The sequence below is a fragment of the Dasypus novemcinctus genome, chromosome 3 (genome assembly GCF_030445035.2).
Source record: "Dasypus novemcinctus isolate mDasNov1 chromosome 3, mDasNov1.1.hap2, whole genome shotgun sequence".
In the NCBI taxonomy this organism is placed as follows: domain Eukaryota; kingdom Metazoa; phylum Chordata; class Mammalia; order Cingulata; family Dasypodidae; genus Dasypus; species Dasypus novemcinctus.
The window spans coordinates 32,994,911-33,020,425 of record NC_080675.1 but is presented as its reverse complement, the minus strand read 5'-3'; the positions used below and the strand labels follow the sequence as shown (position 1 = coordinate 33,020,425).

Sequence of the window (25,515 nt, the reverse complement as noted above, 5' to 3'; positions counted from 1 at the left end):
CTTTAAAAAAAAAAGAAAAAAAAAATCTGTTTCTTCCCTAGGAAGAAAGAAAGGGTCCTGACTGTTCAAATGTGGACTTCGATTCTTGAAGGAGCAGGAGATTTGGCTTCAGGAATATGTGAGAAATGAGCAAGTGACAAGGAGCTGGAGGCAGCCAGGTGTGCCTTGGTATTGGGCTGTTCTCCTCTCTACAGTATATTCCATCAGGTAAAAAACTGTCCTTCTATTCTAGAGCCCAGAGGAGGCAGGGGTGCTTTAGTCTCAGGGGAGGTCAAAGTACAAGGACTGACTGGAGCAGAAGTTTTTTTTCTATTTATTACAAACTTTGTCACACAAATACAGCTGACCAGAGGATCTAAAAACAGCCCAGACTTCTGACCCCGATTCAGCTGTGGAGGTAAGGAGAGCCCTGGCTCTCCTTCCTCACAGGTGAGCCCTTCTTAGAAGAACAGCCAATTGCTCAGATGGTTCAGAGTCTTGGATCCAGCAGCAAAGATCCAGTGGGTGGACAGCCCCTTGAAGCAGCTCTTGGTGGCAGCTGCTCTGGGTGGGGCATAAGCTTTAAGTTTCCCAATTCACATGTTCCCACCACACCAGTCAAACCATGGCATGAAAATAAAAGGAAAATGTAGAAGACTGGAAAAGGGAGCCTGGAAGAGGTTGCAGTGAAAAAGGGAGGTGTTGGCAATTTCTTGACCTGAGTGGAATTAGAGTTCACTTGATAGTTACTCTTTAAATTGTACGTATATTCTCTTTCCGCCATCTTGGCACCTGTGGAGGCCTGCTGGGAACAGGACTTCTAAAACGGCAATTATGTCTGGAAGGCTGTGGTCCAAAGCTACTTTTGCTGGCTATAAGCGGGGGCTTCAGAACTAGAGGGAGCACACAGCCCTTCTTAAAATTGAAGGTGTTTTTGCCCGAGGTGAAACTGAATTCTATTAGGGCAAGAGATGTGCTTATGTGTACAAAGCAAAAAACAACACGGTGACTCCTGGCGGCAAACCTAACAAAACCAGAGTAATCTGGGGAAAGGTAACTCGTGCTCATGGAAGTAGTGGCATGGTTCGTGCTAAGTTCTGAAGCAACCTTTCAGCTAAGGCCATTGGACACTGAATCCGTGTGATGCTAGTACCCCTCAAGGATTTAAACTTATTGAAAAGTAAATAAATAAAATTGTTTATTAAAAAAAATAAAAAATAAATTGTACTTATGTATTAAACACTAATGTATGTCTTTTTTTCACAGATTTATTTTATTTATTTATTGCCCCCCTCTCAAAGTTTCCACTAGCTGTCTGCTCTCTGTGTCTGCTTGTCTTCTCATCTTCTTTTTAGGAGGCACTGGGAACCAAATCTTGGACCTCCCATGTGGGAGAAAGGCACTCAATTGCTTGAGCCACCTCAGCTCCCTGCCTTGTTGGGTCTCTCATTGTTTTTCCTCTTTGGGTCTCCTTGTTGTGTCATCTCGCCATGCCTGCCTGTCACGCCAGTCCTCCATCTTGTTCATCTTTTCCTGAAGGCATTGGGAAACAAACCTGGGACCTCCCATGTGGTAAGGTGGGAGCTCAATCCCTTGAGCCACATCCATTTCCCCTTACATATATTAAATTTTTTTTTTAATGTAAAAAAACTATCTTATAAGTTTAGAGTGGATAAAGGAACTAATGATGGAACAGAAAAGAAATTAAAGAGCAGGGAGGATGAATAAAGAAGTCAGCAAAGGTGGAAGACACTACATCTTGGAGATGGTGATGCTGGCCTCAGTTTCTTTTCTGTCTGGGTACTGGTTCCATTTCTAGGTACTGGAGCCCAGCTAGCATTGCCAGAATTGAGGAACCTTAAATACAGAGAAAAGGTTAGTTAGTGGCTGCCAAACACACTGATGCTCATATATCTCTTATGTGTACTCTCCTGGAACAGCACTAGGGATGAGAGAGTTCCTGTGGGAAGGCTAGGGTGGGTGAATGCTTACTTGCCACTATGAGGGGTGACAGGACTCCAATTGTGGCGGCTACAGTCCCATATATAAGCAACTCCGAGAGGAAATGTCCCAGGGCGAGGATGAAGGTCCAAATTGTGATGTAGTACAGCCTACAGGGAAGGAGCCAAAAAAGGGAGCTGAAGTTACAGATTGTGCAGCACACAGCAGGGGAGACCTGCCAAACAGCCTTGATATACACAAACGAAAACTCAGGAAGTTGACAAAAGACTATAGAAAAAGGAGATTTGGTCCTGAGAAATACCTGGCTACCTGATCACATCATCTAGATTTATTCTCATCTGGTGCAAAACTGAAGGTTTCAATCTGCTAAACTGAGAGAAGGATGGTCCAAGCATCTAGAGAAGATTTCCGAGTCTTAGCAAGGTGGTAAACATGGTGTTTAAGTTATCTGGCTGCTAAAACAAATACCATACAGTGGGCTGGCCTAACAACAGGAATTTATCGGCTCACGGTTGCCTCCTGGGGTTGGTATCTTTTGGTTGCCTGGCAATCTTTGGGATTCCAGTCTTTGGGGCTCTTCTGGCACATGGCAATTCACATGGCAGCATTTTCTCCTTTCTCTTCTGGGTTCTGTTGATTTCCACCTGCTGGCTGCTCCCCACGGCTTCGCTTACTGGCTTTCTCTAGAAGGCCTCCAGTCACAAACAGGTTTAAGACCCATCCTGATTCAGCTGGGCCACATCTTATTTGAAGCCACCTTTTCAAAAGGTCCTATTTATAATGGGTTCACACCTACAGGAATTGGATTAAGATTAAAAGCATGTTTTCCTGGGGTATACAACTCCAACTCACCACACCCGAGTCTGGATTCAGCAGTCTTACGCAGCAGAGACAATTCTGGCCAATTATGCTTTACACTTCCTACTTATCTAGATCAGCTGAGTGCAGATGTTGGTCATGGGCTTGTCAGTATCCATGGAATGTGGGTCCTGAACAGGGAATTAGTAGCAAAGACATCACTGAACCCTTAAATTCTCTTTGAATACGGGCTGGTTATTTTGCGTCTGTGCTAGGGCAAGTGATCAGATGACAAGCACAGTGACAACTTCATGGGAAGAGAACTTGTTGCTCGGCTTTGACAAAGAGGTGGAGAAGAAATGGGCTACAGGATGATGGCACACTTGGATTGCGGATACCTTTCTTTATTAAACTATGAAAATTTTTAAATGAACTATTTCAAACATATGAAAAATTACAGATAATAATATGGGGAGTGGATTTGGCCCAATGATTAGGGCGTTCATCTACCACATGGGAGGTCCAAGGTTCAAACCCAGGGCCTCCTGACCTGTGTGATGAGCTGGCCCACACACAGTGCTGATGCGTGCAAGTAGTGCTGTGCCACGCAGGGGTGTCTCCTGCGTAGGGGAGCCCCACACACAAGGAGTGCGCCCCGTGAGAGCTGCCCAGCACGAAAAAAGTGCAGCCTGCTCAGGAATGGCGCCGCACACTCTGAGAGCTGATGCAGCAAGATGACGCAGTAAAATGAGACACAGATTCCAGGTGCTGCTGACAGGAATACAAGCAGACACAGAATACACAGCAAATGGACACAGAAAGCAGACAACTGGGGGGGGGGGGGGCGGAAGGGGAAGGGAAGAGAAATAAATTTTTAAAAAAATCTTAAAAAAAAAAGTAACACTGATTCATTGTAATCAAATTAAAAACAAAAGAATAATATGAATTCCTACTAATACCCAGACCCATCAAATCCTAACATTTTGACAAATTTGATTCAGATACTATTTTGTAAGAAATAAACTACTACAGATAACAGTTAAAGCATCCCATGTATCTCATCCTGATCCCATTCTCCTCTTCCCTCCCTCTTTTGCTCCCCAGAAGTAACCAACATCTTACATTTGATTTTTATCATTCCTATGCATGTTTTTATACATTTAGTAAATGTGTATATGGATGTTGATTTTGAGTGTCACATTAGGGAGGGAATGGGATCAGAGTGCACATCAGAAATGCACAGATCAAAGCCCTAGGGTAGAAGAGGGCTGGACACAGGAAGTTAGCAGTTGTCCTGTAGGAAGGCTGATGTCTGCTGAGAAAGGGGAAATGCAAGAATCAGTAAAAGAGATAAAGGTGAGTCTAGTTTTCTGGAAGATAAGTAAGGAACTTGCTGCCACGAAGCTAGTTTCCGATAGAACCTGGACTAGAACCTATTTTCTTGTTTTCATTCTTGGCTCAGGCTGTTTCCACTAAACCACATTGCTTCCAAAAATACATGTCAATCTAGGACAAGTAAACCACTGTTTCAAGTTAAAAATAATTAAAAAAGAAAAAAAAAAAAAAAAAGAAAGATTGTAGGGTCAAAAGGACTGCTTTAAATCCCACTTGACTCAGTCTTTCTCAGTTTAAATTAAGTGGGTCTCTAATGTTTAGATCCGCAAAATCAGGAAAGATAATCACCACCTTCGAGGCCTGCTGTTAGGAGGCTTGGTCAAGGTCAGGTAGGTGAAAGCTCCTTGCATAATGAGGGGGCTCAATAAATGTCACTACCTCCTCCCTACACTTTCCTCCCTACATGCTGAAAATTGAAAAAGATCGAAAAATACTTCAGTGTGAAGCTGGCGTTTGATAGCCTCACCCACTGACCTGAGCAAACTGTTCCGACTTGTGACTACTGTTGTTGGGAAAAAAGCACGCGAGCTCCCTCCAGTGGCCAAAACCGGTAAAGGCATTGGCTAGACGAGTGTGCCTGTAATTGTTCCCACTAGACTCTGTGAGCACTCTAGCGAGGGAATTCAGAGTTCTTTCACTCATTAATGCCTTCGCCTGTGGGCTTCTTTTCTGTGTGTGGATTGTGATTTCTGTCTATCCCTGCTTCTTCATAAGGAATGTGATAAAAATAAGGTATATGCAGGTGGCTGCTCTAAAAAGAGCATCCAGGGAAGCAGATGTGGCCTCAACAGATAGAGCGTCCTCCTACCATACAGGAGGTCCAAGCGTTCGATACCCAGGGCCTCCTGGCTTGTGTGGTAAGCTGGCTCACACATGGTGCTGCTGCGTGCAAGGAGTGCCAGCCCACGTGCAGTGCTGTTGCGCGCAAGGAGTGTCGGCCCCTGCAGAGATGTCTTCACATAAGGGTGCTCTCCATACAAGGAGAGCCGCCCTGCATGAAACTGCAGCCCACCCAGGAGTGGTGCCACACACACAGGGAGCTGACGCAGCAAAAACAGACACAGATCCCCAGTGCTGCCTGATGAGAATACAAGCGGACACAGAACACAGTGAATGGACACAGAGAGCAGACAATGGGAGTAGGGGGGACATAAATAAATAAATCTTCAAAAGTAAATAAATAAATAAAAAGCATCCACTCTACTTCTTCAGTAGAATAAAGGTAGATTCTTTAGTAAAGTAGAGGGGTATGATGCAGGCCACTGGGTAATGACACTGCCAGTTTGCTGTGTCAGTTCCAAAGAATTTTCAGACTTTAAAAAGACCTAATAGGCCTGTTATATTGTTTAGGCCAAGAGAAAAGGAACCTATTACCCTCATTCAAGGCTGATGTATCAAAATGATAAATGGCCTAGCACCTGATTTCCCTCAAAAGGATGCTACAGCTCCTCCTCCCCTTACATACTTCTTGTTGTGGATGTCGATGGCACAGAGGCAGCGAGTCACTGATGACAGCAGAAGCCAGATCCCAAAGGTCCGAGCATGAAGGCCATTCACTGTGTAGCAGAAAAAAAGCATGACTGTTGAGACAGGGTGGCTAGGATTCCCTCCAGGCTCCTCCTACTTCTCTGGGGTTACCAGGGAGGTGGGGAGCTGAGCTGAACTCCCTAAGGATGGGAAGCTGTGGTGCTACATGTGGGAACAAGAAGGAATAGAAGGAATTACAGAATGAGAGCTGCTCAACTCTTTAAATGCCTGCAGTTGGGTGAAGAATTCTTAGAATGGAAACTCAACAGAGAGCCCATTTAGGCAAATACTCTAGGATATGGTAGTTTATACCCTCTAATTCTGGAAGCCAGTCTGGGGTTTGGCATAGGCCAGAGATCCTGGATCAGGTCAGGCTTGGGGGAATGCTGCAGAAATTGGTCTTTCCATTGAAGATATCTAGGAGGCCAATGGACTTCGAAGGCTGATCTAGGAGTGAACTCAGAGATACCAGGACCAATCTCATCGCCTACACCTGGCCTTTAAGAGACCTAAGTCCCTGGGTTGTCTCTTGAATCCAGATCTACACTACTGGAATGAAGCCCAAACCAGACTGGTTTCCTGGGCTCATAGTAGTGGCATAAAGCACTGCTTCTTCAGTGTTGGCTGGGATTATCCTGCACTTGGTGGCTTGGCTCTGACACTTCTTGTATTAGTCAGCTAAAGGGGTGCTGATGCAAAATAACAGAAATTGGTTGGTTTTTACAAAGGGTATTTATTTGGGGTAGGCAATTACAGATACCAGGTCATAAAGCATAAGTTACTTCCCTCACCAAAGTTTATTTTCATGCGTTAGAGCAAGATGACTGCCGACGGCTGTGAAGGTTTAGGCTTCTTGGGTTCTTCCCTTCCAGGGTCCTGCTTCTCTCTGGGTTCAAGGTTCCTTTCTTTCCAGGGCTTGCATCTCTTTCCTCTGTGTGCTTACTTCCAGGGGCCCCAGCTTAAGACTTCAGAATCAAACTCCAATATTAAAACTTAAACATTAAGAACCCTTAACTCTGTCTTTTGCCATGCCTTTTATCTGTGAGTCCCCACCCACCAAAGGATGGGGACTCAATGCCCTACTGGCAGAAGACGTTTACATAATTACTTAATCAGGAAAGCGGCTGTGTTTCAACTGATAGAGCCAGATGGATCAGATCAGGCTTGGGGGAATGTTGCAGAAATTGGTCTTTCCATAGAAGATATCTAGGAGGCCAATGGACTTTGAAGGCTGATCTAGGAGTGAACTCAGAGTGAACTATATGGAGGGTCCAGGGTTTGATACCCAGCGCCTATGACCCGTATAGTGAGCTGTCCAGGCGCAGTGCTGCCGCGCGCAAGGAGTGCCATGCCACGCAGGGATGTCCCCCGCGTAGGGGTGCCCCATGCGCAGGGAGTGTGCCCTGCAAAGAGAGCTGCCCCACGCGAAAAAAGCACAGCCCATCCAGGAGTGGTGTTGCACACATGGAGAGCTGATGCAGCAAGATGGTGCAACAACAACAAAGTGACACAGTTTCCCAGTGCTGCATGACAAGAAAGCATGTGGATGAAGAACACACAGTGAATAGACAGGGAGAGCAGACAACGGGGGGGAAGGGGAGAGAAATAAATAAAATAAATCTTTAAAAAATAATAATTGCTTAGTCAAGTAAACCTATGAATCCAGTATAATCTAATATGCCCAGAGGAAAAGATCAGTTTACAATCATAATCCAATATTTCTTTTTGGAATTCATCAATAATATCAAACTAGTACACTGCTGTATTAAGTATCTTGTCCTGAAAGTATGGCTCATATTCTACCCTAACCATGGTTCTTAACCATGAATGTTCATTAGAGTCAACTGAGAGAGTTTTATTAAATTACCAAGACCTGGGTACCAGACCAGGAGGTGGGCCCTCGATATACGTATTTTGTAAAAACTCCCTGCCTGGGTGGTTTCAGTATACAACCATCAATGTAAGTGGCATGGGAATGCCAAATCAATGAAAGCAAAGAGACTTCCTTTGCTGGGTCTCCTGAACGAGAGAAAGTTCAAGGGAGAAGAATGATGACTCAAAGGTCTATTAATGTTTACCTGGGCTTAAGGATTGACTATCTTTGGAAAACCAGACAGCTACATCAAATCCACCTTTAGGTGGCAGTAAGGTGAGGAAAAAATTCCATATGCCAGGCAAATACTTGGTCGTTAGTTCTGCAGGGCACCACATTCTTCATAAACTAATCAGATATCTTTTCTGGGAAAAGACTGAGAAAATTTCTCTAGTTAGTGAGATGCTCAAATGGAGAAGTTCACCAATCCTGATCAAATTATGCATTCTAAAGCAAGGGTTCTCAACCTTTTTTGTTCCATGGACCCCTTTGCCAGTCAAATGAAAAACATAGGACCCTTACTATGTCCACACTATACTGTGTATTTAATAATATATCACACCCACATCAACATGCCCCCACAAGAATTTTACTTTGAATTTCAGTTCAAGCTCACGGACCCCTTGTTAAGAACCCCTATTCTAAAGGGTGATGGGCAGAATACCACTATTCCCCAGATCAAGGAGAAGAAGGCACCGTCCACTTCTGGGCTGGCCAAACAACTATGCACGGAGGCATGCACACACTCACCTGCATACATTGTCACACACACACACACACGGAGACGATCTGCTCAGCTATGTGCCTGCCACCAAGTCTTGTGACCCCTGGGCTTCTCTGTCTTGATGTTAAAACCAAAGGATTAGACCAGATAACTTCTAAAATTTAGATTCACAGATTCGTGGATCATCCAAGGGCAGAATTTGAAGGTGAGAAGCTGGAGCTGTCCTGTTCACTTTTCTAGGTGCTTTCCCCTACTGCTCTTGAGCTTTGTTTCAAGCGAGTCTTAGCCTATTTAGCTTTATTTTACACCCAGATGTTGCAAAAAAATGGGCTAGGTCAGAGCTTGAATCTGGGTTAAGCTATAAATGTAACAAAGAATTTTCAGTTTCGTGTAACTGCTGCAGCTCAAACTACCCCAAACACCAATGCAGTGAAAACCTAAAGCTGAAATCTGAAAACACTCTCAGCACACAGGCTCAGGAAGCTGGAAAAGGCTGCCACGGGCCTTATTCCAAAGCTTCATTTTGGGAAACTGACTAGAAGGCTGTGATTTTGGACACCTTCTCTAGGACTGTCTCATGGTTTGGGATGACCTTTTTTGTTTCAAGTAGCCCTCTGCCAGTCAGGTGAAAACCACAGCCCCTTACTAAGTTGATGCTATACTGTGTATTATTTAATAAATATATCATACCTGCACCAACACATCCCCACAAGAATAATGCTTTTTTTAAAATTTCAATTCAAGCTCATAAACCCCTTGTTAAGAGCCCCTGACCTGGGATTAGTAGCTCTCTATCTGTAATTTGGAACATAAATCACATGTGCCCTGACCTGATTTATGAAGAAGGCTCTGATATAATGTGACAAGCTTCTTCAGGCTTTCCAGCAGGGCATCACAGAGTCACCGATTAACTATATTTTTCAATTGCCCATATAATGGTTTTTATGCAGACTAATTGCCCAGAGTGTTGTAAAATTAATAAATTGGTATTTAAAGAAGTTTAGTGGGGAAAGCAGATGTGGCTCAACTGATAGAGCTTCCGCCTACCATATGGGAGGACCTGGGTTCGATCGCTGGGGCCTCCTGGTGAAAAAGAAGAGAAAGCATGCCCGTACGGCAAGCCAGTGCCCTGTGCAAGTGAGTCATGCAGCAAGATGATGACAGCATCAAAAGAAAGACCAGGGGAGAGTCAAGGTGAAGTGCAGCAGAAACCCAGAACTGAGGTGGTGCAATTGACAGGGAGCCACTCTCCTCATCAGAGGTCTCCAGGAACGAATCCCCGTGAATCCTCGAGGAGAGAAAATGAGAAGAGAAGACAACACAGACAGCAAAAATAGCAGGGTGGGAGGAGAAGGGGGGAAATAAATAAATAAATCTTAAAAAAAAAAAAAAAAGGTTAGTGGGTGCTAGCGGTTTCTCCCTTCCAAGGTTTATAATAATTAGCTGATCATAAGGTTTACAATGGTTAACAGTGATTTGCCTTCCTGTGACATAGAACAGCCCTCCATCCAGAGCCTACGTGTTTAGATACAGTTCATTTCCTCACAAGAATAGACAAAGGAACCACATGGCACCACCAACCCTCCCACATCCCTAAAGTTCACTACCCCTAGCCCACCACCCCCTAGCCATCCCTATTGGCCCTCAGGTCTTACCCAAGCCCTATCCCCTTCCCACTGACCAAGCACTTTCCTGCCTATAGATGTACTGTATAATTTCATGACTGCCTCTGTCAGAGGTGGGATGAAATCTCTTCAGACCAGCTCCATTGAGAGCTTCCCAATAAACTTCCTGCCTTCATTTATCCCAGTGAGCGCCATTTTTCTCGAACGTTTGGTGCCGAAAACCTGGGACTGGGATTACGTTGAGACTGACTGACTGCTGAGGAATCTCCCCCTGCTGCAGCTGAATGCCCATCCAACACCGCACATCAAATCTCAGCTGGGTGAGTTAAGGATTCCTCCGCCTGAGGATCATGCTCTCTCTCCTTTTTCCGTTGTCCAGGACAACCACTGAAAAACAGAGTGCTAGGTCAGTGATCCTCATTGTCCACCAAGGGCCATGGTGGGCGGGAGGGCTGTGTCCTTGTGGGAAGAAACCCTTTGGCTCTGGAGACGTCCAGCTCAAGTGTAGTTTCCTGTTTCCTTGGAGATTTCTGACTGATTCGGAGATGCCTGTCTCACTTGGAATCTCTCCTGTTCTTTTCTTTCTAGAGATCCTTAGTCTTGCCCAAGCCACCTAAAATGGAGAATTCAATTTCGCTCCCCCCAAAAACTATGCCTCCGAGCTGTCCTTCATAACCTTAAAACTCTGTACCCAGAATTAAACATCAGACCTAAAAAACTCATATTTGGGAAGCAGACTTGGCCCAGTGGTTAGGGCGTCCGCCTACCACATGGGAGGTCCATGGTTCAAACCCTGGATCTCCTTGACCCGTGTGGACCTGGCTCGTGCAGTGCTGATGCGTGCAAGGAGTGCCCTGCCACGCAGGGGTGTCCCCCGCGTAGGGGAGCCCCACGCGCAAGGAGTGTGCCCTGTAAGGAGAGCTGCCCAGCGCAAAAGAAAGTGCAGCCTGAGGGGGAGGCAAGATGGCGCCTGAGTGAACTTCCCGGTTACTAGCTCCTGGGGGGAATTGGCTGGGAGGCGTCGGAGACTCTTTGGGACCGGCTGTTTCGGGATTTTTCCTGGTCCGGAGGTGTCTGGACATCGATTTGGAGGGAAGGTAACAGAGAGGATCCATCTGTGAAATATACACGGAGATCCCAGCTACGTGTGGAGGATTCCCTCCTTGGGTAGGTGGAGCCGAGGCAGCTAGCACCGCGCGGAGCCCCAGCGGGCGGCGGCCAGGGTAGCCGAGTCCGGCCGAGCCCGGCTGAGCCGCGGCGGGCGGGGGGGCGGAGCCCAGCTGAGCTCGGCCGAGCCCAGCCGCGCCGCGCCGGGCGGTGGGCGGGAAAGCTGAGCCCAGCCGAGCCCAGCCGAGCTGCGGCGGGCGGCGGGCGGGGGACCGGAGCCCAGCTGAGCCCAGCCGAGCCTGGCGGCGGGGTTTATGTTCTTTGGTTTTTTTTTTATTTTATTTTATTTTATTTTTTTATTTTTTGTTGTTGTTGTTGTTCTTGTTGTTCTTTTTTTTTTCAATCCTCTCTTTCTTGTCCCCAATATTCTTCTTATACTATTTTACCTTAACAATACAATAGGTCCTACAGGAAATACCTCACATTTGCTGGGTTTCCTCACCCTCCACTGCCTCATTTCTCTGTGAATAGATTTAGCCTATCTACACTATCCCCTTTCCTGTACAACTTGATATCCTCCACCATCTGCTATCTCTCCTATATTCCATCTCCCTTTCTTTGATCCACAAAGTGTCTAACTCTTAATTTCTAATACCTTTGTTTAGTTTTCCATCTGGTATTCGTCCCTGAAACTATTACCTTTCTTTTCTCTTTCCCTCTCTCACGAAAACAATAGCCTCTTAGTACATACCACATTCCTCCCATATTCAGTCGTCTACCTCATTATAGGTACTTTCCTACTACTATAACTCTACACAATTTACATGATCTAACCTCCATCCTCCCAGAACTCATATTGTTGCTTTGTAAACATATATCACCAATACTACTTCACACTTTTTCCTTCCTTACACAATTGACTTTCCCCAGCACTAATACTTTCCTTTAAAGTGAGCTTAACTAGCAATAAGAAATTGGAATAAGAAGAACAAAGTGACAAAGAGAAGATATAACACTTACGCAAAAACAACAGCTAATTAATCTCCAAGACTAGACAAAGAAGCTAAGGAACTGATTAAACCCGTCAAGAAAAAATGTTGACAAGACAGCAACAAAAATCTACAAACCAAACCAGTAATCAGGAAAACATGGCTGAATCCAATCAACAAACTGAAAATCAGGAAGGGGGGCAGGACTTCGCACAAGCAATGAAAGATCTCAGAACATTTATCACCGACAAATTTGATGAAGTAATGAAAGAGGTTAACAGCGTGAAGACAACACTTGGAGGGGAAATTGCAGACATGCGCAAAAAAATAACAGATATGATGGGAATGAACACCACAGTTCAAGAAATCAAAAATACACTTGCAGCAAATATCAGCAGACTAGAAGAGGCAGAGCAGAGAATTAGTGATGTGGAAGACAGTGCATTGGAAATCAAACAGATAGTAGAAGTGGTCAATAAAAAGGTAGAAAAAATCCAGATAGGACTTAGGGACCTGAATGATAACGCAAAACGCTCAAACATACATATTATAGGCATTCCAGAAGGAGAAGAGAAGGGAAAGGGGTCAGAAGGAGTGTTGCAGGAAATAATGAATGAAAACTTCCCAAATCTACTGAAAGAGACAGATGTACATATCCAAGAAGCACAGCGCACTCCACTGGTCATAAACCCCAACAGGCCCACCCCAAGACATATACTTGTCAAATTATCCAATGCTCAAGACAAAGAAAAATTCTAAAAGCAGCAAGAGAAAAGAAAACCATCACATACAAGGGAAACTCCATAAGATTAAGTGCTGATTTCTCATCTGAAACGATAGAGGCAAGAAGGCAGTGGTATGATATAGTCAAGGTACTAAAGGAAAAAAATTTCCAACCAAGAATACTCTATCCAGCTAAACTAGCATTCAAAAATGATGGAGAGTTCAAAATATTCACAGATAAACAGAAACTGAAAGAGTATATCAACAAGAAACCTCCCCTTCAAGAAATTCTTAAGGGAATTCTGCAGGAAGAAAGGAAAAAACAGGACAGTCAGAGATGGAGGAGAGTGTAAAAGCAACAAGAAAGACAAAAATAGAAGGGGAAAATAAAATAATACAAACAAAATATAACAAACACAAATCCAACCAAAATATGGCTACCATAAATAACTCTCTAAACGTAATAACACTGAATGTCAACGGATTAAACTCACCTATCAAAAGATTCAGACTGGGACACTGGATAAGGAAATACGACCCATCTATATGATGCCTACAAGAGACACATCTTAGACCCAGAGACTCATGGAGGTTGAAAGTGAATGGCTGGAAAACAATCATACAAGCAAACAACAACCAAAAAAAGGCAGGAGTAGCTATATTAATATCAGACAAAATAGACTTTAAATGCGAAACAATTGTGAGAGACAAAGAAGGTTACTATATTTTAGTGAAAGGGACAATTTGTCAAGAAGATCGAACAATCATAAATATTTATGCTCCTAACAAGGGCGCCTCTAAATATGTGAGGCAAACGCTGGAAAAACTAAGTGAAAGAATAGATGCATCTACAATTATAGTGGGGGATTTTAATACACCACTATCAACTCTGGACAGAACATCTCAAAAGAGAATCACTAAAGAAACAAAACATTTGAACAGTATATTAGAAGAGCTGGATCTAATAGACATATATAGATCATTACACCCAAACACAGCAGGATATACATTTTTCTCAAACGCACATGGAACATTCTCCAAGATTGACCATATGCTAGGCCACAAAGAAAGGCTTAATGAATTCAGAAAGATCGAAATCATACAAAACAATATCTCTGACCACAGTGGAGTGAAGCTGGAAATTTGCAAGGGACAGAGACCCAGACTTCACACGACAATTTGGAAATTAAACAGCACACTCTTAGAAAAACAGTGGGTCAAAGAGGAAATCTCAAAAGAAATCAATGACTACCTTGAAACAAATGATAATGATAACACAACATACCAAAATTTATGGGATGCAGCAAAAGCGGTACTGAGAGGGAAATTTATAGCCATAAATTCATATATCAAAAAAGAAGAAAGAGCAGAAATTGAAGAATTAACTGCACATTTGAAGGAATTAGAAAAACAACAACAAAGTAACCCAACAGGAAGAAGAAGGAAGGAAATAACAAAGATAAGAGCAGAACTAAATGAAATAGAAAATAAGAAAGCACTTGAAAAAATAAACAAGACCAAGAGCTGGTTTTTTGAGAAGATCAACAAAATTGACAAACCTTTAGCGAGACTAACAAAGAAAAAAAGAGAAAAGATGCAAATACACAAAATAAGAAATGAGAAAGGTGATATCACCACTGACCCCACAGAAATAAAGACTATCATAAGAGGATACTTTGAAAAACTATATTCCAACAAAAATGACAATTTAGAGGAAATGGACAAATTCCTAGAAATACATAAGCAGCCCATACTGACGAAAGAAGAAATTGATGATCTTAACAAACCAATCACAAGCAAAGAGATAGAATCAGTCATTAAAAATCTCCCAACTAAGAAGAGCCCAGGGCCAGACGGCTTCATAGGTGAATTCTACAAAACATTCCGGAAAGAACTAACACCAATCCTGTTGAAACTATTCCAAAAAATCGAAACAGAAGGAACACTGCCTAATTCCTTCTAATATGCCAACATTACCCTAGTACCAAAGCCAAACAAAGACACCACAAGAAAGGAAAATTACAGACCAATTTCTCTAATGAACCTAGACGCAAAAATACTTAACAAAATACTTGCTAATCGTATTCAACAACACATTAAACGAATTATACACCATGACCAAGTGGGATTTATTCCAGGTATGCAAGGATGGTTCAACATAAGAAAATCAATCAATGTAATACACCATAAAAACAGATTGAGAGAAAAAAACCACATGATTATATCTATAGATGCAGAAAAGGCATTTGACAAAATACAGCACCCCTTCCTGATAAAAACACTCCAAAAGATTGGAATACAAGGAAACTTTTTGAACATGATAAAGAGTATATATGAAAAACCTAAAGCCAACATTGTTTACAATGGCGAAATCCTGAAATCCTTCCCTCTAAAATCAGGAACAAGACAAGGATGCCCATCGTCTCCGCTCCTATTTAACACTGTCTTGGAAGTACTGGCTCGAGCACTGAGACAAGAACCAGATATAAAAGGCATTCAAATTGGAAGGGAAGAAGTCAAAATTTCATTATTTGCAGATGACATGATCCTATATATAGAAAACCCTGAGAGATCTACAACAAAGCTCCTAGAACTCATAAATGAGTTTAGCAAAGTCGCAGGTTATAAGATCAATGCGCAAAAATCAGTAGCATTTCTATACACCAATAATGAGCAAGATCAGGAGGAAATCAAGAAACAAATACCATTCACAATAGTAAATAAAAAAATCAAATACTTAGGAATAAATTTAACTAAAGAGGTAAAAAACTTATACATCGAGAACTATACAAGATTGTTCAAGGAAATCAAAGAAGACCTAAATAAATGGAAGAATATTCCCTGTTCATGGATAGGAAGACTGAATATTATTAAGATGTCTATCCTACCAAAACTGATCTACACATTCAATGCAATCCCAATAAAAATCAACACAGCCTTCTTTAAGGAACTAGAAAAACTAACTATGAAATTTATTTGGAATAAAAAGAGGCCCTGAATAGCCAAAGACATATTGAAAAAGAAAAACGAAATAGGAGGAATCACACTTCCTGACTTCAAAACATACTACAAAGCTACAGTAGTGAAAACAGCATGGTACTGGCATAAGGAGAGACACACAGACCAATGGAATCGAATTGAAAGTTCAGATATAGAACCTCATGTATATAGCCATATAATATTCGATAAAGCCACCAAACCCTCACAACTGGGAGAGAATGGCCTATTCAACAAATGGTGCCTGGAGAACTGGATAGCTATATGTAGAAGAATGAAAGAGGATTACCATCTCACACCTTATACAAAGATCAACTCAAGATGGATCAAAGACCTAAATATAAGAGCCAAGACCATAAAGACCTTAGAAAGCAGTGTAGGGAAACATCTACAGGACCTTGTAATAGGAAATGGCTTCATGAATATCACACCAAAAGCATGAGCAGCAAAAGAACAAATAGATAAATGGGACTACCTCAAAATTAAAGCCTTCTGCACCTCAAAGGAGTTTGTCAAGAAAGTAAAAAGGGAACCCACACAATGGGAGAAAATATTTGGCAACCATATATCTGATAAGAGACTTATAACTTGCATATATAAAGAACTCATAGATCTCGAAAACAAAAAGATAAACAACCCATTTAAAAAATGGGAAAAAGATTTAAACAGACACTTCTCCAAAGAAGAAATACAAATGGCTAAAAAGCACATGAAAAAATGCTCCAAATCCCTAGCTATCAGGGAAATGCAAATCAAAACTACAATGAGATACCATCTTACTCCCATAAGATTGGCAGCCATGAAAAAAACAGTAGAATACAAATGCTGGAGAGGATGTGAAGAAAGGGGAACACTCATCCATTGCTGGTGGGAATGCAGAAGGATCCAACCATTCTGGAGGACAGTTTGGCAGTTTCTCAAAAAATTATCCATAGATTTGCCATATGACCCAGCAATACCACTGCTGGGTATATACCCATCAGATCTGAAAACAAGGACACAAACCGATATATGTACACCAATGTTCATAGCAGCATTGTTCACCATCGCCAAAAGTTGGAATCAATCCAAAAGTCCATCAACAGATGAGTGGATCAATAAAATGTGGTATATACACACAATGGAATACTACTCAGCTGTAAGAACCAATACACTACAATCGCACGTGATAACATGGATGAACCTTGAGAATCTTATGTTGAGTGAAGCAACCCAGGCATTGAAGGACAAATACTATATGACCTCAATGATATGAAATAAGTTAACTGCCTCAGAGAGCTAGAGTCTGGAAAAGTGGCTTACAGGAAATCGGGGGGTGGAGGAAGGATGTGAGTTAATGTCTGCAGGGGTGGAATCTGTGATGAGCTGGCGGTAAGTATGAGCACAAAGAAGGGACAAAATGGGGGCAAGGGGTTACCTTCGGGTGGGGTTTTCTGGGTTTGAGGGGGGCTGGGGATGGGAAGAGGGGTAATATGGTCCAAGAAATAGGTGGGAGGGAGGGGCAACATACAAACATGGGAGAGTGCCAGAAGTTCATTGAGAACTAAATGTTGAGTAAAACGTATCAAAGTATAAGTAGGAGGGTTACCTGGTTAGGACGCTCAGGGGGTATGGTCTGATGCGGGACGGACTCCGGAGGGAATAGCTGAAGGCTCATTTTGCCAAGGTGGGTTCTACCATTGGGTGGGGTGGACCCATATCCTGGGGAAGACTAATGCCGTCGAATAGAGAGAACTGTATCTCTCGTGAGAAAGGACGGCTCCCAGGGCATTAGATTGGCAGGCGTTGTGGGCCCTAAGGGGAGGGGAAAATGGACGTGCAATGGATGGAACAAAGGTAAATAAGGGGGCAAAAGAGGAGTTATGTGAGAGTACACGAGGATGAATATAAAACAGCTAATATTACACCAAAAACATATAGGGGACGACAGACTAATAATGAAAACCATAAGACAAAACATAGGATAACTAAAAAATTTAGAAAACTGTACAACCTAAAGTATGGACCACATAGTAAGCACAAATGTTACCTTGTTTGAAAACTATAGTTTCGGAATCTGTACATCAGTTTCAGGAAATATGATATGAATAAGTTAAAAGATTATTGCTGTGGAAGGGAAAAGGTTTTATGGTGGATCTGGGGAAATACTGTATATTGTATATATGAATTTTGATGATCTAAGACTCTTCTGAAGCTGACATTATGTTGGGATTCACTTTACGGGAAGTTTTGGATCACAGAGTGGTTCAACAATGGCAGCGGAGGAATACTGATATGGGATGTTATTGACAGGATATATATGGTTGACAGGGAGTTATATAGGGCATATGCCCAGGGTATATGGTAATGTCTATATATACTCATAGTGGAAACAATTAAAAACAACAGCTGGGGGGTACTGGGCTCCTGGCCGGGGGGTCACTGTTGTGGGCCCTGGGAGAGCAGCGGCAATCCTCCAGGTGCAACGGCAAGAACCAGGAAGGAAGGAGGGCCCAACAGTGGGCTCTTGATACTAATGGCTACACTTTTGAGCCTATGCACCTGCAATAAGAACAAGGCCTAGAGTAGCATTGTGCCTGGGGGTTTCCTCCTGACAGCCTTCATGTTACTCAAATGTGGCCACTCTCACAGCCAAACTCAGCGTGTAGATGCGATGCATTCCCCCCAGCGTGGGACACGACACCCGGGGATGAGCCTCCCTGGCACCGAGGGATCACTACCACATACCAGCTGAAGAAGCAACTAGAAAATGACCTTGAATTAAAGATTCAATGTGGAACAGCAGAATATACCTGTCTACATATAATAACATGACTTCGGGAAGCGGTTTGACCTAATGTAAGGGGGAAATGGAAAGGAGAAATGAGATTATAAGGCTGTGAGTCTCTAAAAAAGAGTCTGGAGGTTGTCAGAAGGAATACCCCTATGTACAACTGAACAGAGTCTAAGAGACAGATAAGGTAGATACAACCCCAGGTATTGGTTCTTTTGAGGGATAAAGAGACCCACGGGTTCTATGGTCATGGCAGAAGGGGTTCACTGCCATGACAGATGGCCCTTCTTTGGAGCTGGTGTTTCTGCGTGATGGAAATGGAATCAGAGGGGATCTCTTTTCACAAGACTTGCATGCTACTTTATTGGAATTGTAGTTGGTGCTGGGTTTAAGATATATGTAGGGGATTTGAATCTCTGGACTGATAATATGACACCCAGGCCCAGAGCCTCAACAGACTTCAGCTCCTACACTTTGACTTATTGGACTTACTCCACTCACCTAACATGGAGTTCAAGAAGGTCAACCACCACAACATGGAGCCTAGAGTGTCTACAACTAGAAGCGGGAAGAGTGCATCCAGTACCCATGTGCAATCTAAGCCCTCACTTGACATAGGTGTGCAATGGACACAACCAATCCAATGTCTACAGAGAAAATGTGGAATGGGTGTGGGAACGGTAGCCATGGGGGCTGCTGGGTGTGGGGAACGGGAGGAAGAGATGAGATGTGGAGGCGTTTTCGGGATGTGGAGTTGTCCTGGATAGTGCTTCACGGACAATTACGGGACACTGTAGATCCCCCCAGGGCCCACTGGATGGAACGTGAGAGAGTCTGGGCTATGATGTGGACCATTGACTATGGGGTGCAGTGATGCTCAGAGATGAACTTACCAGGTGCAATGGATGTATCACGATGATGGGAGAGAGTGTTGCTGTGGGGGGAGTGGGGGGCGGGGGCGGTGGGGTTGAATGGGACCTCATATATTTTTTTAAATGTAATTAAAAAAATAAATAAATAAATATTAAAAAAAAAAAGTAATAAAAAATCTGCACACATAGAAAAAAAAAGAAAGTGCAGCCTGCCCAGGAATGGTGCCGCCCACATGGAGAGCTGACACAACAAGATGACTCAACAAAAAGAGACACAGATTCCTGTGCCGCTGACAACAACAGAAGCGGACAAAGAAGAACACACAGCGAATAGACAGAGAACAGACAACTGAGGCGGGGGGTGGGGGTGGGGGGAGAGAAATAAATAAGTAAACCTTTAAAAAAAAACAAACAAAAAAAAAACACAACTCATTTTCTATTCAACCTCTGTGTGGCCAAACAATGAAAGTCAATAATTGGAACATGGCACTTTCGATTTCCAAATTCCCCAAAACTTAAATAACTACATTCAGTGCAGTGGTCAGTAATCTGAGGTTCCTTAAGTTTAGGTTTTCTACATCCTCCCTTCTTTGCCATCTTCCTCCACCTCTGTAAATACAAAAGTTAACCCCTCTCCACCTCTTAATTCTACACAAACATCAACACCCCTCTTACCTCTCAGAGAAATAGCAGAAGCTGAAGGAATAGTCAAGGTCACATTCCCTTCTCACTCTCAGATTTAAGTCAGATAAAAAAATCATTAAGCTTGTACTCTGAAAATCCTGCCACATACAAAGAATTCCAACACCTCATCCACTCTTATAATCTCACATATCAGAACATATACATTATCCTTACCTCATCAACTACACCTGAAGAAAAACCACATTTGAGTGGTGCTACCACTTTCACAGATTCCATGCACACTCAAAGCCCAAATAAACACCCAGCAAGCCCCACCACAGTTCCAACCACTAATCCACCCCGAGACTATCAGCCAGAGTCTGCTGACCTTCCCCACATGATCCACTTTTTAACCTGTATAATAGAAAGCAGGCAAAAGGTTGCTCTTAAGGCAGTTAATTATAATAAACTTAAAGAGATTTCATAAAAGCTTGATGAAAATCCAGCCACTTTTATGAAAAGATTAACTGAGTCCCTCCTTAAAATATGCCAATTTAAGTCCTGAGTCAGGGGAAGCGGACTTGGCCCAGTGGTTAGGGCGTCCGTCTACCACATGGGAGGTCTGTGGTTCAAACCCCAGGTCTCCTTGACCGGTGTGGAGCTGGTCCACGCGCAGTGCTGATGCACGCAAGGAGTTCCCTGCCACGCAGGGGTGTCCCCCAAGTAGGGGAGCCCCACGCGCAAGGAGAGCGCCCCATAAGGAGAGCTGCCCAGTGCAAAAGAAAAGTGCAGCCTGCCCAGGAATGGCGCCGCACGCACGGAGAGCTGACGCAGCAAGATGATGCAACAAAGAGACATAGATTCCCGTGCCGCTCACAACAACAAAAGTGGACAAAAGAAGAACACGCAGCAAATCAACACAGAGAACAGACAATTGGGGCGGGAGAGAGAAATTTAAAAAAAAAAAAAAAAAAAAAATCCTGAGTCAGACTCTGGCCAGCTATACCCACACACCCACTTTAATCACACAATATTATCCAGACATTGGAAAAAGTTAGAGATTAGAGGATAGCCCTCAAAGCCCTCAAAAGAACCTGACTAAAATAGCTTTTAAGGTCTTTAACAATAGAGAAGAGGAAACCAAATTAAAAAAACACTAATGAGGTCAGGCTAAAGCCTCTCTCCTAGCTGCTGCCCTCAGGTCTGATTCTGGGAAACCTAATCCCCCTTCTTCTCTTCCGCCACCTCTGGGACCCTGTTTTAAGTGCAGAAAGGAAGGGCACTGAGCACACTCCTGCCCTGATCCCAAGTCTCCATTGTGGCCTGGCCGGGTATGTTGTTGTAAAGGTCACTGGAAGTTGGACTGTCCTGAAAAACCTGTTTCCAGGAAAGTTCCTCCACCGCACCCTACCGACCTGGAGCCGAGATCCTCCTTTCCAGACTGCCTCGGATTAACAGCAAACAACTGATGGGTCCCTGGTCGAAGCAGTCCCATATCTCCATCACTGAGTCCAAATAGAGGTCAGCATCAAGGTTGGAGGTAAAACAATCTCATTTTAAATTAATAATTAATTAAATTATTTAATAATAATTGTCTAATTTTCAGTCCTCCTAGAATATTCAGAACCTCTATTGTGAGGGTTAAGGCATCCCCTCTTCTCTTTTAATCATCAAATGAGTTATATGCTCATTAGAGAATTTCACTTTTTTTCATCAGTTCCTTGTAATCCCTACTTGCCCTTAACCAAGTTATTGCCTATTTCTCCAAGCAGTTAAATCCTATCACTCTCAGCTAGGCTCAATGCTTTTACCCCTCATAACAGCACTACTGATACTATTGCTGCTTCTTCTCTTTAGTTCTTGTCTCTTACAGCTCCTTGTCTGATTCATATGCCAAATTGTACAATCAACAACTCAATAATATGTAAACAGCGTCTTTCTGCTGCATGAACACCACTGCCAGCCTCTTCAAAACCAGAAATCAAAACCCATATGGCAAGATGAAAGGGAAGCCCTCACTGCCCCTTGACAGCAGGAAATAGCTAAATGGAGTCAACACCCAAATTCCCTCCCCTTCCATCCAGCCTAGCACCTTACACCCCTACTTCCCTTACTATATATGTATATATATAAAACCAAAGAGTTAGCAATGTTAGACATTTCTCTCTTACAAGGTTTCGTAATGATTAGCTGATCATAAGGTTTATAATGGTTAACAGTGACTTGCATTCCCATGACACAGAACAGCCCCCCATCCAGAGCCTATGTGTTTAGATAAGTTCATTTCCTCACCAGAATAGACAAAGGAGCCACATGGCACCACCAACCCCTCCCACATCCCTTAAATTCACTACCTCTAGCCCACCACTCCCTAGCCATTCCTATTGGTCCTCCAATAGGGATGGCTAAACCCCTCCCACTGACGAAGCATTTTCTTGCCTATAGATGTACTGTATAAATTCATGACTGCCTCTGCCAGAGGTGGGCTGAAGTCTTTCTTCAGTGCTGGTGGGGGAGGGCACTTAAGTCTAATCTTCAGGCCCCCTCCATTGGGAGAGCTTCCCAATAAACTTCCTGCCTGCAATCATGTCAGTCTTCGTGTCCCAGTGAGTGCTGTTTTTCTCTTAACAGTGGGAGAAAGGGTCAAGTGCTATCCATAAAGCATCACTGTAGTGGTTTCTAAAGGCTAGATTAGACAGCATCAGCTTTACCTAGGAAGTTTAAAAAAAAAACAAACTACAACATCCCTGGGCCTCACCCACAGGATAAAGCTTCAGTAAGCAGGTTTGGAGAGAGAAATGGGCATGGTGCTTTATTTATTTGTTTTTTAAGTTTCCTAGGTTATTCTGGTGTATAGTCTGTTTTGGGAACTAGAACTTAAGTCACTGCTGCAAAGGATGCGGTCCTTTGATTTCTTACCAAGGTCTGGCTTGCTTGTGTAGAGTTTTTCTTGGAGAAAACTGTAGTCTCGGAAGCTTTGCAGTCCGTTTGCCAAGGCTAAGATGGACACCAAAACCAGCCAGCTTCGTAGTACATTTAGGAAACGGCTCATGATTCTGGGAAACAAAAACAGGGGACAGAGACAACAAGAGTAAACCTACGTCAATCATAAGCGCTTTAACTTGTTTGGTTAAACCTGGGTTCCATGACCGAGAGCCTAATTCCTCTCCAAGGCCCTTAGGCTCGTCTACCCCCACCTACTCTTACTTCACAGGGTCGCATGCTGTCTTTGAATATGGGTCCTAAAACAAAATACACTAATCTTTACTCTGAATGATAAATAATATAGTGGGGGGAATGACAAACTCAAGGGGGACAATAAAGAGAAGAAAAGAAATAGAAGAAATGGAGGTGACAAGTGTTACTACAAAGAAAAACAAGGATTTCTGGGTAAGATGTATAGATAGTGTTCTCAATATTTAGTCATATGAATAGTGGTGATTGAACAGTATACTTTACAGTAAGTGGCAGAGTGCTTATATGTCTAAGCAACTTCTCCAAAATACTGCCCTAAACCAGAACTCCTCTTCTTGGCTGGAATCAGTACTCTTTACTTCTAGCCTGGTTTTTCATGTCATTTCTTTGCAGTGCAAATGGCTCAAAGGTGATCATAAAACTAACAGACACCTGCCTGGCTACTGATGATCCAAGCATTATACAACAGTCAAGTGAAACTATGGTATGAAGGCGATATTTATACTTGTACACTTTCTCTACTCTGGTTCTCAGGTCCACCACCATACTCCATAAACTAGAAGAGTCAAAATGTTAAACTGTTGTGATTTGTGAACTAGTAAGAAAATTATATGGAGAAGGAAATAGCAGTCTTGATGTGGGTTGCAAGAGAAATTATAATCCCAAACAGTTAAGAGGCACTTGTTATATGCCATGTTCTGTACCAAGCATTTAACATGTTATCTCATTTAATAAATACTTACAAGACAGGTAAGCACTATTAATACCTCAATTTTCACATGAGGTTTGGCACAGAGAGGTTAAGTGATGGTGCTTGAAGTCACACCCTTCTGTTAGTCTCTCGATCCTCCTTTCCTCCCAAAAGGGTGCCCCCCGAGGTATCTTTCATCCCATCCCTATTTTTTCAGATTCTCCAAATCCTTTCAAATAGATGCCACACGGACACCTCCATCCGTATCTTCCCCCTCCTTCCCCATCTTGTCTTTACCTGGCTACCGGATCCTCAGTACAGCAAAAACAGCAGCAGCAGCAGCACCTGCAAAGAAGCACCTGCAAGAAAGCGCCAGCGCCGGGTCCACCTGAGCTATTTGTTTCTAGTCTCGGCACACAGCCTGGCTCCAGGATTGGGTCGCTTCCATCAGTCCTCGGTCTGATTGGCTATGCTGGCTTCGCCAGGAACAGGAGATGGGGCGTGAACCCCTTTACTGCCAATCAGCGGTTGCAGCTGTCCAAGCCTCACCCCCCGAAACTCCGCTTGCGCAGTGAATCCTTCTTTTGAGAGCAGTGAAAGGTATCCAGGCTTGGAGCCAATTGTTTACGGGCAGAGGGGAAAAAAGGGGGGAAAGGGCACAAGCTTCTCTTCTGCTCGATCGCGCTACCCGGCGGTGACGACATCTCTTCGCGACCGAAGTCGAGCGTTTCCAGCGCCGGGTGGCGGGCGCCTGCGCAGTGCCTCCGAGCGGGCGGTTGCTTGTTGGTTGTTGTAGTAACGGGGGAAGCAGCCGTCGGCGGCGGCCGTGAGCCCCGCAGGGGAAGCAGCAGGGAGGTAGGCGCAGAGAGCGGTCCCCGCCTGCCCGCCCTGAGTCATGGGAAGATGAGACAGGTAAACGCCGGCGCGGGCGCGCTCACCTACCCGAGGGTGGTGCACTCTTGGGTCTGACCTGGCGCCGTCCGCTGCACTTCCTCGTAGAGCCCGGGAGCATCTGCTGGCTTCCGGGCTCCAGGCAGGATCGCTGCTGCGGAGTCGCCCCTTCCCTCCCGGAGGGAAGCAAGTGCGAGCCTTCTTGGGATGGGGCGAGCCGAGCGTGGGGCTGTGGGACTGATCCCCTTAGGGCAAGAATAGCCTTTGGGAGAGTGTCCTTAATCTTCAGGTCACCGCGTCTCTCTTTTCTGCCTTGCAGACATCGGAGGAAAGGTTGACATCCCTTCTTTTCTTTGAGGCTTCGTTTGTTTTACCTTAAAGGGCTTCCCTACATTTGGGAAAGATCGAGGAATCCCTTTGGGAATCCCCGGAAGAACGCCTTTCAGGTTGTTAGATAGTGCCCGTTCCGCTGAAGATCTGTAGGCATAATTATAGGGGTCGTTTTTTTGCCCTATGTGTAATCTTGTAGTATGTATGAATGCGTAGGAAAAAGGTTTAGAAAGATAGACATCAAGTGGTTATCCCTGGGTAATGGGATTTAAACATTCTCATTTTCTTTATCTGTACTTTCTTTTCCACCCTCCACGAACACAACGAACACGTGGTGCTTTTTGCTTATGGAAAAATATTTTAAGTGAAAAATGAAATGTTAGTGATGGAATATCCCAATTTAGTGCCCATTTGAGACTCAGATCAAAGTTTGTGATTTT

General features: G+C 43.7%; 2 protein-coding genes across 52 annotated transcripts in view; one reads left to right on the top strand and one right to left on the bottom strand.

Annotated features, from left to right (window-relative positions):
- Positions 1-1,231: 1,231 nt before the first annotated feature.
- Positions 1,232-24,471, bottom strand: ERG28 (ergosterol biosynthesis 28 homolog). Of its 2 annotated transcripts, XM_004455185.5 has the most exons (6): positions 24,152-24,471; positions 22,888-23,024; positions 21,384-21,473; positions 5,600-5,690; positions 1,972-2,090; positions 1,232-1,836 (listed from the first exon to the last, which is right to left on the bottom strand). In XM_004455185.5, exons 2-6 carry the CDS (start codon positions 23,018-23,020, stop codon positions 1,760-1,762), a joined length of 510 nt encoding a protein of 169 aa, XP_004455242.1. In that variant the 5' UTR covers positions 23,021-23,024; positions 24,152-24,471; the 3' UTR covers positions 1,232-1,759. The 2 variants fall into 2 exon arrangements, with proteins under 2 accessions (XP_004455242.1, XP_058149043.1); XM_058293060.2 differs by lacking the exon at positions 21,384-21,473.
- TTLL5 (tubulin tyrosine ligase like 5) overlaps positions 24,428-25,515 on the top strand; it is a 349,192-nt gene continuing 348,104 nt past the window's right edge. For 30 of the 50 annotated variants that reach the window (XM_071213784.1, XM_058293050.2, XM_058293015.2 and 27 more), the window contains exon 1: positions 24,547-24,766. The gene's annotated coding sequence lies outside the window, so the exon portion shown is untranslated. Of the gene's footprint in view, positions 24,767-25,515 lie in introns of all 50 variants that reach the window. The other 20 variants (XR_011648300.1, XM_058293031.2, XM_071213776.1 and 17 more) reach the window with 4 other exon arrangements.

Excerpts from the sequence above, each read along its gene's own strand:
- ERG28 (XM_004455185.5), bottom strand. The coding sequence starts at position 23,020 with ATGAGCCGTTTCCTAAATGTACTACGAAGCTGGCTGGTTTTGGTGTCC. Across the intron at positions 21,474-22,887 it reads CACAAGCAAGCCAGACCTTG|TGATGGAGATATGGGACTGC; the intron begins GTAAGAAATCAA and ends ATTTGGACTCAG. Across the intron at positions 5,691-21,383 it reads AAGGAGGATCTCGGCTCCAG|TGAATGGCCTTCATGCTCGG; the intron begins GTCGGTAGGGTG and ends TCTGCTACACAG.